We start from the raw sequence: 13,701 nt of genomic DNA on the forward strand, positions 1-13,701 counted from the left end.
TCCCCAGTGCAACAGAGTTGTTTTTATAATATTGTTCTCAATGTGGCTCTATGCCTACCTTAGGTGACACTTATCTTGCAATATGCCTTGCACGTGTCCTTTCCGTTAAAGGAAAAAAATGAAATAAAATATATTGTCCTTAAATGTTTTATACTGTGCATTCACAGCATACTCTTTTGGTTTACATGTACTGTTTCTTTGTACAAATACTACAATAATACTAAATAATCCATAGACTTGTTAAGAAATGGAATGTTGTGTGCATTTGGACCATTACATACTGGTTTATACTAAGCAAAATTCAGCCTTTTGTCCTTTTGATTCAGTTATTGTGTCAGTGCCTTATATGCATGACTCTCTTCCCAGACTGTTAATGGCTGCAAATGAAATTGGAGTGTTCTCTGCTTCAATGTCCGTTTCTGAGGTTTTAGAGTGTTCCTGAGCCAGCAGGAAGCTTCTCTTGTCAGAATGCGTTAGGTGGTTAGGTTGTGAAAAAGAGCAGCGGTTGGAGCCTTCCTTCACTGGATAAGAGATCTAAAAATATCAGATATGACTATGTCACTGTACAGACCACATTGTCATTGATGTTCACACTACAGTTCCTAATAGTTTCATGTCCGGCAGTGACTGTTTTTTTTTCTCAACATACCCAGGCACTCACACTAACAGCCACAAACAAATAGCAACATACCACTCACAAACATACCTAGACGCACACACACTAACATACTGAGACACACACACTAACATACCAAGACACACATGCTACCATACATAGATGCTACACACCCTCATGCAACCTACTCTATCTGTATCTACTACCCTGTCTCTCACATAGTGCAAGCTGCCGCCCTACAATAACTACTACACAAAATGTTACATGACCTTGTTGAATCCTGCCTCCTTCATGGAAATTAGGGACCTGAAGGCAGGGACTTAAATCTTTATTCTGTGACAGTCCTGGTTCTCAGGGGACAATTGCCCAATTGCCCTACTTGGATCCCCCCATGACTCAGACAGCCTTGTCACTGTACTATAATTGCTGTGGGCACATTTTCATATAAGAGGAGGAACCCACTACTAGCAGATTTTTTTTCAGATTTCCTATAATTCTAGTGTCTACAAAACATCATGCTTTTCTCTGCTGTCCATATGTTCATATTCTGAACTCATGTTTGATATCTTTGTGATGATTTCACTCATAATCCTTGTTCCTTTATTTTTTTATCCTTCTTGGGCTGATGTTAGACTGAGCATATCCTCACCTCATCACATGTTTTCTCAGTTTCTTTTTTCACCTCTACTGATTTAAAGCAGGACAACTTAGTAAGGTCCCACCACAGCAGACCTAGGGCAATATCCTCTCTCTTGGTGGGTCCTATATAATAAATGGAGAGATAACAGGATTATCACTTTACGTCAACCTCTTGTGCAACAGAATAAATGCTTAATGTGCATAAAATGTTACCTGTCAGGTAGCTAATAAGAGATCCCATCAAGATTGTACTCACTGTACCCAAAGCTCCATAATACAGATAGGACAGTGAATAAAATTGTTCGGTGATGGAAGAACTGTGTTGGAAATGACAGCATCAGTATAGAAATCCATACATAATGATAAGGGAATGCTATTAATTAACGTCATTTAGTTTCTTTCTACCTATATATTTGGAGGTAGAAGCAGCAGAGAGCTACCTGCATTTTAACACCTGGTGGTGTATAGTGATTAAGAAATATAATTTTCAAATAATATACAGTTCTACTTTCCTTACCCGTCTAATGATGTAGAGATATTTAATAATTGAGCTGGGCCATAGATGATTCCTTCACTGGAGTTGTATAAGGGGCAATGCTCTGCATAGGTAGACAAGACTCCCATCATTGTTTGGGTGGGTGGATAAAGGGTACCTCCTACTGCTACCCACATACTTAGCACAAATCCAACTAAAAGGCCTGAAAAGACTCCCTTCAAAAAGAGAAAAAAAAGTGTATAGAATATGCATTCATGATCCTTAAGCAGCTACAACAAACATCCTCATCTACACATAATATATATTTAGCAAAGGTTCTCAATATTGGTCTTAAAGTCCCAAATAGTTAAACTCAGTGGCCTGAGCCCCCTTAAAACTCGATCTGTCTTTGCCTGAAGAGCTGAAAACAATCATAATGCAGGGTACAAAATAACACAGATAAATTCTGCATTATAGCTACTAAAGTTAAAATTGATTCAATTGATGCTTCATGGAGATTAGACTTATGCATTCAGATTCATAGAAACTTTAATTTTAAAGAATTCTGCCTACCTCATGAATTCTTACAAATCACCAAAAATTAGGTTTGCTTGCTTCTTAGTAGAGTACTCACTCTCCCTCTCAATTTTTTGGCACATTGCTAGATATTAATTTGCATTACTGTTACATTACTGTTACATTTAAAAGTTTAACAGGATATACCGTATTTGCTCGATTATAAGACGACCCTGATTATAAGACGACCCCCCAAAATCTGAATATTAATTTAGGAAAAAAAGAAAAAGCCTGAATATAAGACGACCCTAAAGGAAAAAAGTTTTACCAGTAAATGTTAATTCATGTAAACTATTTTTTTTAATAAAAGCTATGATTGAGAAAAATATATTTTTTTTGTTTTTATTTCTTGTATTTTCCAACCTGTCCCCCAGTTACGCACATCTGCCCCCAGGCTTGCCACACCAATATGGCACTGTGGCCCATGATATGCCTTTTAACCCTCTATATGCCACTGTGCCCCATGGTATGCCTTTTGACCCCCTATGTGCCACTCTGCCTCCAGAAATGCCTTATACCCCTATATGCCACTCTGGCATTTAGGGGGTTAAAAGGCATATTATGGGGCAGAGTGGCATATAGGGAGGTATAAGGCATTTCAGGAGGCAGAGTGCACTATTAAATGCCCCCTTAACGCCACTCTGCCTCCTGAAATGCCTTATACCTCCCTATATGCCACTCTGCCCCATAATATGCCTTTTAACCCCCTAAGTGCCAGAGTGGCATATAGGGGTGTAAGGCATTCCAGAAATCACACACACACACACACACACACACACACTTACTTACTTACCGGTGCTTCCAATTTCCTGCTGTATTGCCGGGGCAGCGGGTTGACGTCTCATTCCGCGGCAGCCGGAAGGAGGTGGAGTTGGCAGCGGGGGTTTGTATGCGTCCGTCGCAAATACCTTCCCCGGCTGTCAGAGATCAGAGTTCCCCGCACCGGTGCGGGGAACTCTGATCTCTGACAGTCGGGGAAGGTATTTGCGACGGACGCATACAAACCCCCGCTGCCAACTTCACCTCCGGAAGCACCGGTAAGTGTGTGTGTGTGTGTGGGGGGGGACGACAGGAGGATCCAGGTCCCCTGCAGCGGTGCGGGGGATCTGGATCTTAGTCTCCTAATCAGACCTCTATTTGAGGTCTGATTAGAAGACGACCCCGATTATAAGACGAGGGGTATTTTTCAGAGCATTTGCTCTGAAAAAAACCTCGTCTTATAATCGAGCAAATACGGTAATTGGTTTTCCAAGACATGTGCCTAGCAGGGGGTAAAGTATCCCTGGAAGTCTTAATTTATTGTTTTTTGTTTATTTTTTTAAATTTTTGTTTATTTTTAGAATTTGATACCAGATAAGAACAATACAGATTTTATATGTATTTATATATGCAAGGATTATATTTTAATTTAGGACAGCTTCTATTGAAGGCACTGTGTACACTACGCATACTCCCTCCCCTCTCTTACTCTCCCTCCTGTCAGTTTCTTCTCTGCAGGTGCACTCACACACCCTCCCTCATGTCCGTGAGTTCTCTGCAGCTACATAGAGAGATCAGAGGAGACCAGACAGCAGCTGGAGAAGGTGGGTGTACAGGGGGCGGGGGGCACACACTGCTGGAGGAGAGGGCAAGACAGGACAAAAAAGAACAGAGAAGGCTGTGGGGAATGGGTACAGAGTAGACTAGGGGGATAAGGACATGTGGAACCGAGAGATCTGGGTGTACAGAGAGAAACTTGTTTTGGGGCATCCAAATGAAAAAATTCTCAGAGTTTAATTTGAATCGAAAGAGCAAGAAACGAAATTCGTTGTCCGAAAATAAATGAGCCAAAATAGTCCCTTACCTTCTGTCTCATTCCTAAGATTGCTAGCGCAAGTCCCTCTTCTCCTTCTCTACCAGTATGTCATAATGTGTTATTGTCAATTTTATTTTTATGCTAATTGTAATTGCACTGCAGAATCTGCTGGTGCTCAATAAATAAAAAGTAATGTGTCTTGTTGGAACCTTTAAAAGCCAATACACAATGCATTTTTTCCTGAAAAATAATGTAACTGTTTCAGTTGAGAAAAAAAAACATGCCTAGCTTTATTGCTGGCACTGCACTATGGGGTGGAGTCACGTTAAGTGTAGAAATAAATTTTTTTCCCTGGATCATTTTCATTGTCACTTTCATCATTCATTTTGCCTGAAACAATACTTGTTTACTATCCTAATGGATGCTTTCTCCCATCACTCATACAGTAAATAAGCAAATTAAGTCAGGAGCACCAGCACATGCACCCACACAAGTTTCGTTTTAGTAATGCATATAAAGAAATACATTGCATACTATTGTGTTGCAGGAAACGGTAAACATTCCCAGAATAAATGCTCCAAGTAGTGGTCCACTGATCACTCCCATTACTGTGAAGGAACCCTATGCGAAATAGAGAAGAGACAGACCATTAGAAGTTGTCTGCAAATGGGTAGCCAAAAGTATAACTAAACCCAAAGGTTCACCTCTTCTATACCTGAAGTACCCCACCTCCAAGGAGTGATGATAGTGCAGCCACTGTGATACAGGAACATCCATAAAAAAAAGCTGTAAGAGAAGCACAAAACACGTTCACTGTAAAGCAGTAATTATATGAAAATATTAGATTGCTTTTTAGAGGGAAGGATCATTTTCCTCAATATATTGACAAATAGTTGAAATGTTATGCAGTCAAATACTTATGTAGCATTTTCAGTTTAGTACATGTCATAAATCAATAAAAACAGCTAGGATGGTAAAGTGTCTGCTTTCCACTCTGCAATTGGGTATATTACCAATATACCTGGGAACGCTCAGGCATCAGGTGATTGGTGGGCATACTCAATTCAAAAGCCCCATTCATAGTCACCCAAGCCTATGCTAATATGCCTATGCTAACAGGAATATAATGTAAAAAAGTAAAGATAAAAGTAAAAAGTAAAGATATAATTTGTCAGTGCATTTGTGTTGGATTTGGCTAGTCCAATCAACAAATGGAATCTGTTTGAAGTAGACCTTGTTGTACACGCATTCATACAAGTACAATCACCTACATTTCAATAGTCAAAAAATGATGACATGACTTGTTTAGAGGTGTTTAGGGGTTTTACTAACCTATGTATTAGTCATTTAAGAACACAAACTTCCTTGAGATTATAAACATGTTAATGAAACCTTATTTTAGTAGACATTTGAATACACCGAACTTTGTGTGTATTCCAAAGGTCACAAGGGTATGAAATAGGGAGAGAGAGGGCTGGGTGTGTAAACCATCATATCACAAAAGAAAATGAAATGCCACTCCTAATCTGTTAATATCATCCACAAGTACAAACTGGATATCCTATAGTTCCTACGTCATCAGTAAGTATTAGGACAGACTGCTTGTATTAGCTCATCCTTTGCCACCATGGAGCATGGGAAAACTTGCCCTTTCTATTTACTTTCTGTTTTTATCTATATACAAATCTATATAATTATCAACTTTGCTGATTTTCAGACTTGTTTATTATGTTATAATTTTGTTTGAGGAGGACATTATAAGTATCATACCTAGTAATTTTGACAGAATGTGATGTCACCACACTGTCACATGATGTGGGAAAAGTGTGGATTTGTGTCACAAATTTGTCAACATACCACATTCAGTCAGAGTGAACCAGGGCATAATGTTTGCATGTATATACCATTATATCCCACACTAGCATGCTCTCCATGTGTGTGTCTCAAGAGATACATTACACTGATTACTTCACTTTGAATAGAATTTTTGTATTATGCCATCGTTAAATTGATATAATAGAACATGGCAACGTTTTAAAGCAATAACAAGAAAGAAAATAAGAGATATGGAAAATATATCTTTGACTATAGGCTTGTACTCTGGAGCAGAAGCTTCTTCTACGACAGAAAGATGATCCACCTCCAGTCAAGTGAATGAAACTCACAAAGCCCCTTTGATATGAGAGTCAGCTTCTTCATGGACATTTGTGGCATTCTTGGCTTTATGAGATCCTCAACTGTTACAGCTGCCATTGCATTGATGCTTGTAGATGCTGTGCTGCAGGTGTAAGTTTGGAAAATTATAGTTAAAAGGTGCAGGTTGAAATATGGCTAAATGTACTTTTGAAATGTTCATTCACAAAATCTCACCTAAGGGTCCCACTATAAGCACAGGCAAGGAAGAGGCCTGGGACTCCTGGATACTGATCAAAAATCTCCAGCACCATGTAAGGCATGTACTGTAAGGGATTAAACATGACCATAATCTCAGAAGTGAACATACAGTGATGGTGGGAACACCCCCGTCATCAGCAGGACCACTGGCGTCCGCAAGACTACCCACTGACGTCAGTGAGCAGTCCTGGCCGCGTCACAGGTATGATCATTACTCAGACAATTAACCACCTCCATTACCAGACATGAGCAGTCTCATAAAATTTACCCCCTCCATTACCAGACAGGAGGAGTCTTAATAAACCCAATCCATTACGAGACATGAGCAGTCTCGACAATTAACCCCTCACCAGACATGAGATGTTTCAGACAATTACCCCCTTCATTACCAGACATGAGGAGTTTGACAATTGCCCCCTCTACTGTCCGACATTTCACACACACAGTCACACAAACAGACAAACACAGTCACATGCACACACATATCAGTGGAATTTATGGTACTGGTGCTGGCTACAGTTTGCACTGAGCTCTGTGTGGAGGGACCAATCAGAAGAGGCTTCTGAACTTCCTGATTGGCTAAAGCCTCCTTCACCCTAATGAGGGCTCCTCCTCCAGTTCCCTCTAATAAGTGGTCACAGAGGGGTAGTGGTTGCGCTTCACACGGATAGTGGTTATTAAAAAGAAAGAAAAGCACAATGGTATAGTATGTCTTATCAAGCAGATTGATTATTAAGCCCCCATAAATTGTGAGTACCATAATTTGGCTTTTTTTTTCAATCTGCTTGATAAGACATACTACACCATTGTGCTTTTCTTTCTTTTTAATAACCACTATCCGTGTGAAACTCAACCACTACCGCCCTGTGACTACTGTTCTACTATCCAGCCAAGAAGAGGGATCCTTGGCAAGTGGTCTGCAGCTGTATATCTACAAAACCTTTTATAATAGAAAGATTATTTAAACCAAGATTTAAAGACTCCAAAGCTTCTTTTTTTTTTTTTTTTTTTTAATGGAGGGAGTCTTTGTCTCTGCAAGCGGGACCCCCAGGACAGCCAGGCCCTTTAGAACTCTAATGGCTGTACCCTTATGATGGAAGCCAAGTATGTATATAACATTAAATTAAACATGGCATTCCCAGTGTGCCATTTTCCGTTTATTCTATTTGGAAGGAAATAGCAACCAGGTCACTAATTATTGAGGTTGTGTGCACGGTCTCTAAAAATGGTATACCACAAATTATGAGGTTTACGAACAGCATCATCAATTTGTCCAAGTATACAATTAGTCACATAATTAACATATTAATTTAGCTTGACAGCACATTGTCATAATTATATAACATATTAAACATGATTATGCATTTTGGTAGTAGACAGATAGTAAATTAATTCACATCAACATCAAGTTAAATCAATACCTGGTCAGGTGCAGAAACATATCCAGCCAGAAGTGGGTCACAGTTCAGGTAATATACAAACATTACAATGCCACAGATGACCGCACTTGACACAATGAAGTAGAGGGCCACTTGATTCACCATTATTGCACTGTGGAAGGAAAGACACACTCAGACTTAAATCAACCAAGACCATAGAAATACAGTAATAGAAGAAACGGGGAGAGGCAGGCTCTTTGGTAACTTTGTAAAAAAAATTAGCTTGTAATAGTTGCAGAGCAATGATTCCCAACTTTTCCACAAAACCATGGTTGAAGAAAAGAGAGAACTTAGTGTTTTTTTCTAAGTTTATAACCAAATTTGTACTATTGTCTTTTATCAAATGTCTCCTTATTTTGCTCTACAACACCCTAAATTATTTGTTACCACAAAGTTGTATAATTCTTTTGGTAGATAAGTGAAAACCTATACATTGCACTAATCATATAGCTCTTTCATACTTCTTTGCTCTTTGGGACCTAAATTCATTATTTTTTTCTTACCTGGTGTCCATCTTCATTAGTAGCTCATAATAGTGTATCATAGCGTTATACAGGACTAGAAATAACTTAACGGTGTAAGCTAAAATTGTATTCCTATTTTTTAAATTTCTTCCTCAATTACAAAAATAGCTATTAGGTTCCTTTTTGTCCAATTAAAATTTCAGTTTTAAGATGGTATATATGATAAAATATTGAAACAATATTGACTCATACATTTGATAGACACATGCGCAATACAATATATATATATATATATATATATATTATTTTTTTTTAAAAAAACAATCTAGTTATTGTTTAAATGTTAAGTTCAATGGTAGCCTAGACACCCTGGTAGCTCTATGTATAGACAGAAAATTGTTCAACGCCACTTTGCCAGCCCTCCACTGACAGAATGCTAGCTGTGAAGTACCTGAAAACACACTGAAACTGTGTCTATATCTATATGTATGTCTAATTGCATGTGTCTCCCTCAATGCTTATATGTGTGCCATGTGCTCTGTGTTTCTGACTCTCTTAAAGCCTTTAAAGCTCTGGATAGGCCAACTTGGCACTTTTTTTTGTTTTGTTTGGTGGGCACTTTATATTCCATAGTTCATGAATACCAATTGCTCTCAGTGTTTTGTGAATCCACCCTTACAGTCTGTCATAGTTATGTTCACTCTGCTTTGTCATCTCTCTGTCAAATATTTGTGAGAAAGATTGAGACAGAGCTCACTGTATATCCAGTCAGTTTTCACCTAACGGTGTTAAAATTCAAGGTTGATAGCTTTCAGAAGCTTTCAGAAACAGGTCCATATCATAGTGACATTTAGTGCTACATAAGATAAGATATTAAAATCACTCACATCTTTGCCTGACATTCTGATTTACATGCTATGTAGCGCTGAACCTGGGCCTGGTTAACCCCATACATAGATAGCCAGAGGAACGTGCTCCCAAAAACAAAGGTCCAAAAAGTGTAGCGTCGACGGGGGTCAGGGTCAAAGCTGTGGAGAAAAAAATAATTATCCATCGTTCTCAGTGATTACAAATGTAATGGCCATTAGGCAAAATGGACAAGTGCCCTGTGGGCCAGTGCATCATGGCACCTTCTACATACCATGCTTGCGCAGCAGTTATTGTCTTTTAGTGTGTGCCTGCCAGCTGCATACACACAGCCACTCACTAAAAGAGTGTATGAGCACAGCCTGCAGTCGTGTGTATCCAGCCAGTAACAGCACATATGTTGTTATGGCACCACTGATCTTAAAGTGCCTGGCCTAATTTTAATCTACATTCCAGCCCTGTTAGGGATGTAATGAAGTGATAATATGGACAGGCTTTTCTCGATTGGTCATCCGTCTTACAGGAATCATAAATATGTGAAATGGGAGGACTTTTTTTGTAGATCAGATGACTCCTATTTGCCATATTACTATACTTATCTACATTGGCAGGTATGGCTGTTTCGGTTCTGGTGAATGTGAAGTACATTTGTACTGTGGCATAATTTTATATAATTGGTTTCACTGTATAGTAAGTTAGACATATATTGTCAGAAAAAATATTCTCTAATTTTACTTTGTCCCATTGTAGATCTTTATTTATCCTTTTTATCACAACTTTGACAGAGGGCACAGTATCTATAGTGCATACTCTCCAAAGTTGATTCGAGAGTAATTCCTTGCAATGTCCAAAACTTCAGAGACTCCACCAGCCAACATGGTACCACGGATAGCAACAGCAAAGAATCCAGAGAGCATTACCAGCACCTGGAAAACATCTGTCCAAATCACAGCCTTCATACCACCCTAGAAAGGATATGGACATTAAAGTCATTGGCAGCCTTTCTGACATGTATGGTATGTACTTTTATTATTATTTATTGTGTTATATAACACCATCATATTCCGCAGCGCTGTACATTGGGAACTTTTCCATTGGACCCTCTATTGCTTATGGGTAATAACACATGTACTAGAATCCAAGCAGATTCATTAGGAATAACAACACTCAGAAATCACAGTCAGTGAACTTTATATGTATTAATATTATTGAACTATATGTATTTGTTAAAATAGGCTAACATTCTTAAATTAAATCAAGTGTCACTCGTGTTATAGCTTTGTGATGCCAGGATGAGGCTATTTTTTTATGGAAAGTGCACCAGTGTAAATTGAGCACTAAGATTACGGTACTCGTTACTCACCACAGTAGTATAAAATGTGCAGATTACTCCAGTAGAGAATAACGATGACCAAATATCCAATCCGGTAACTGTAAGATTAAAGTGACAAAGGGTACTCAAGGCCAGGTACCAAGCATCATGCAAAGATTAGATGTTGAAGACATAATCACCTTGATTAAGTATTAAGGCTGGTGCGTAGATCACAATCCCAGTGTAAAACATCTGTAGAGACAAAGCATGGAAATGATCATCGTTTAATTCCGGTCTGGCCAACACTTTTCCTCCATTGTGACTGGAATACTTACAGTGCCCAACAGGAACTGTATGGTGCCACAGAGTCGAACACTCCTGCAAAACCTTAATTCCAAATACTATGAGTAGAAACAAAATACTGTGTCACTGAATCCAGAAATAATGAAAAAGGCTGTAAATTTAAGAATCAAGGATGCTTGAAAAGGTTTAATCTATAGCATAAACAAGTATTGTAGGTTATAGCTCCCTTACCTCATAGGTACTGGTGATCCCCAGTCTGTAGAACACAGGCAAGAAGAAGTAAGCAGTGAGTAGACTGTTTAGAGTCTGACCCAGGCACATCTGCAGAAACTTAGCACCATACCGATAAGCTTCAGCCGGGACCCCTAGAACTTGCACCGCAGACATGAAGCTGGCTGACAGAGATAACCCTACGGGCAATGCAGTCATATTCCTTCCCCCTGTAAAAAAGTCTTCTGAAGTCCTCTGGCCCCCATGACAAAGTGCATAAAACAGTCCAATGCCTGTGGATCCCAGAAGCATTGCAGCAAAGACCCCATAATCCCATAATGAGAAGGTCAGTTTCTCCGGAACATATACTGTGTAATCGTCCATGGAGCCTGCAGTGAACATAAAATATTAACTTTGTAGTTTTTTGTGTTCTAGGTTAGAAGTAGTTAACTGTAAGAATTGTATCATGATAATCAAAAATCTCCTATACAAAATTAAACATAAATAAATAGTATTTTTATTAAATTTCAAACTCAAATAAATATGTGATGTAACCCAATTCTATACCCATGAAACTTTTTTTTGGATTGGACAATTTATACTTTTTTTGAGTTTGATAATAAATGCAGGTGGCCACAATACTATAATTTATTATATTTACCTTTGAGTTAGAGATTTTTGGCTACCACGGTTACATTAGTACAACTAAACACAAGTTAGATGCGCTTGATGACGCAGTGGAACTAGACATCATATGGTTTCGCCGTGCAAAGAATTGTGGCTGCCAGCAAGAAATACACGAAACAATGCAAAGTCAAAGTTTTAGAAATAAATTCAGTATACTGGAAGCAGAGGTGGTAAAAGGCAGTTTAAGGAAGGATGGAGACAGATTGAGAGATCTGTAATTAAACTATTTTTCAAGCTACTCATCACCCATTTTTGAACAATATTATTTTTTCTTCTTCAATCACTAACACTGAAAGTGTTAAAGGCACAAATGCAAGAGGCTTAACAGTTGCTGCCAGTGGAAAGCTTATTGTAAAAACTTATCATACTACTTGAACATTTTCGATTTGAGTAGCATACACAACACTTTGAAAAGTGGCACTCACCTGTGACAATCTGCAGGAAAGATGTGCCGGAGATGGACTGATTCCTTTATGTTAACAGAAAGAAAGGGAGGAGACAGGTGATTTATGAAGGCGTAGGATGATGGGAGGAGTTCTGGATATCTTACTGCAATCCTGGATCAGCATGACTGGTATCTCCTATTGTAAGTATCATTGCAATCCCAGGAGCTCAGCTTGTTGTAATTATAGGCAACCTACTTCCCGGTAAGGTATACCCTTTCTGCATAGGTAAGAAAAATGGAAATATGTGCCAGATTATTAAAAAAGATATTAAACAGAGCAGAGGGATATTTATGCATGCTAGGGCCCTACCTACGAGCTTTCAAGCCACTGGACGTAGAGCATGGTCAGTTGGGAGATATTGATCGATCCACAATGAAAATAAGGGAACAATATTCTGTACCGTTGGTGGTACATACCTTCATATACCAGTTTCCTTGATATATATGGGTGACATACTTTTGCTGAGTACATGCATATGAGTGTTAGGCCACACAAAAAATGAGCTTTGATATGGAGGAGGTCATCCGTTTACTCTTTGTAAGTACTTTAATATGCATTCTTTACCTATCAAAAAAGGTGAGGGAGTGGTGTCAATCCTGGGGGAACCAATGCAGCGCTCAGGGTTCAAGGATGTTATATTCCAAAAAGCAACTTGATCCAACATCAGGACCCTGAGCGACAGCGCCAGAAACATCCCCGAGAATTGTCCAAGCTGTAGCCAGGCCAAAGTTCCATAGCCGTGGCTGGGTAAACCCTGGTCCTAAATATTGGTAATAAAGCCAGGGTTCCCAAATGAGCTCCCTCTCTGTAACTACCTCCTAGTGTTGCCCACCACGAGCACACTGGTTCCACTGTAGTGACACAGTTCCAATTGTCACTGGGCATCGAGCGTTTCCGTGCATGTAGAGCCCCCATGGCTGGCTAGTTCATGGTAACCTGGTTAGGGCTTTCCCGTTTCCGCCCTGTGCCCCCTGAGCACAGGGTGAGTTAGACATAAGAGTCGACTGGGCAGGCAGGTAAGGAGTCTCCCCAGGAATCAATCAGTGCCCCTCTCAAACTCAAACATACCTCCATATGTCCTCTGCCCCACTTGAGCCAGAGCTGCCCGTGACTGAACGTGAGTATAGCATGTGAACACAGGCAGCATGAGATGCGTTCGGTCAAACAAAAACAGAAAGTTGCAGATTGGTCAGCTTCTAGACCGCATTTGTTTTCATACTGACTTTATTTTTAACAAAAATTGCTTGTTTTGTGCATTTGTACAAATCACCAAAAACAAGGGAGATCCCCTGAAAAAATTCATGAAAGTCAACTGCAAAATTGCCAAAAATTCATCATGAATCCTCCGTTGGTCACCACATGTAGCCACCGCAAATACAAGCTGTTTTGGCGCCATAACAAACCCTTTTGTCGCTCATTGATGAGGTAAAGTGGGAGGGACTGTGAATAGGAGGGTACATACTGATGACTGATAGAAG

General features: G+C 39.3%; 1 protein-coding gene across 1 annotated transcript; it reads right to left on the reverse strand.

Annotated features, from left to right (window-relative positions):
• Positions 1-156: 156 nt before the first annotated feature.
• On the reverse strand, positions 157-11,474 carry SLC5A5 (solute carrier family 5 member 5). The gene is made up of 15 exons (XM_053468472.1): positions 11,112-11,474; positions 10,913-10,978; positions 10,778-10,829; positions 10,629-10,696; positions 10,076-10,230; positions 9,286-9,426; positions 7,917-8,046; positions 6,472-6,560; positions 6,267-6,379; positions 4,817-4,887; positions 4,636-4,722; positions 1,773-1,966; positions 1,469-1,572; positions 1,266-1,378; positions 157-534 (listed from the first exon to the last, which is right to left on the reverse strand). The coding sequence occupies exons 1-15, from the start codon at positions 11,472-11,474 to the stop codon at positions 343-345; spliced, it is 1,938 nt and encodes a 645-aa protein (XP_053324447.1). The 3' UTR covers positions 157-342.
• Positions 11,475-13,701: the final 2,227 nt, after the last annotated feature.

Source organism: Spea bombifrons, chromosome 1, assembly GCF_027358695.1.
Source record: "Spea bombifrons isolate aSpeBom1 chromosome 1, aSpeBom1.2.pri, whole genome shotgun sequence".
Taxonomy (NCBI): Eukaryota; Metazoa; Chordata; class Amphibia; order Anura; family Pelobatidae; genus Spea; species Spea bombifrons.

Excerpts from the sequence above, each read along its gene's own strand:
- SLC5A5 (XM_053468472.1), bottom strand. The coding sequence starts at position 11,474 with ATGGACGATTACACAGTATATGTTCCGGAGAAACTGACCTTCTCATTA. Across the intron at positions 10,830-10,912 it reads TACAGTTCCTGTTGGGCACT|ATGTTTTACACTGGGATTGT; the intron begins GTAAGTATTCCA and ends TTGTCTCTACAG. Across the intron at positions 6,380-6,471 it reads GCTTATAGTGGGACCCTTAG|CACAGCATCTACAAGCATCA; the intron begins GTGAGATTTTGT and ends TTACACCTGCAG.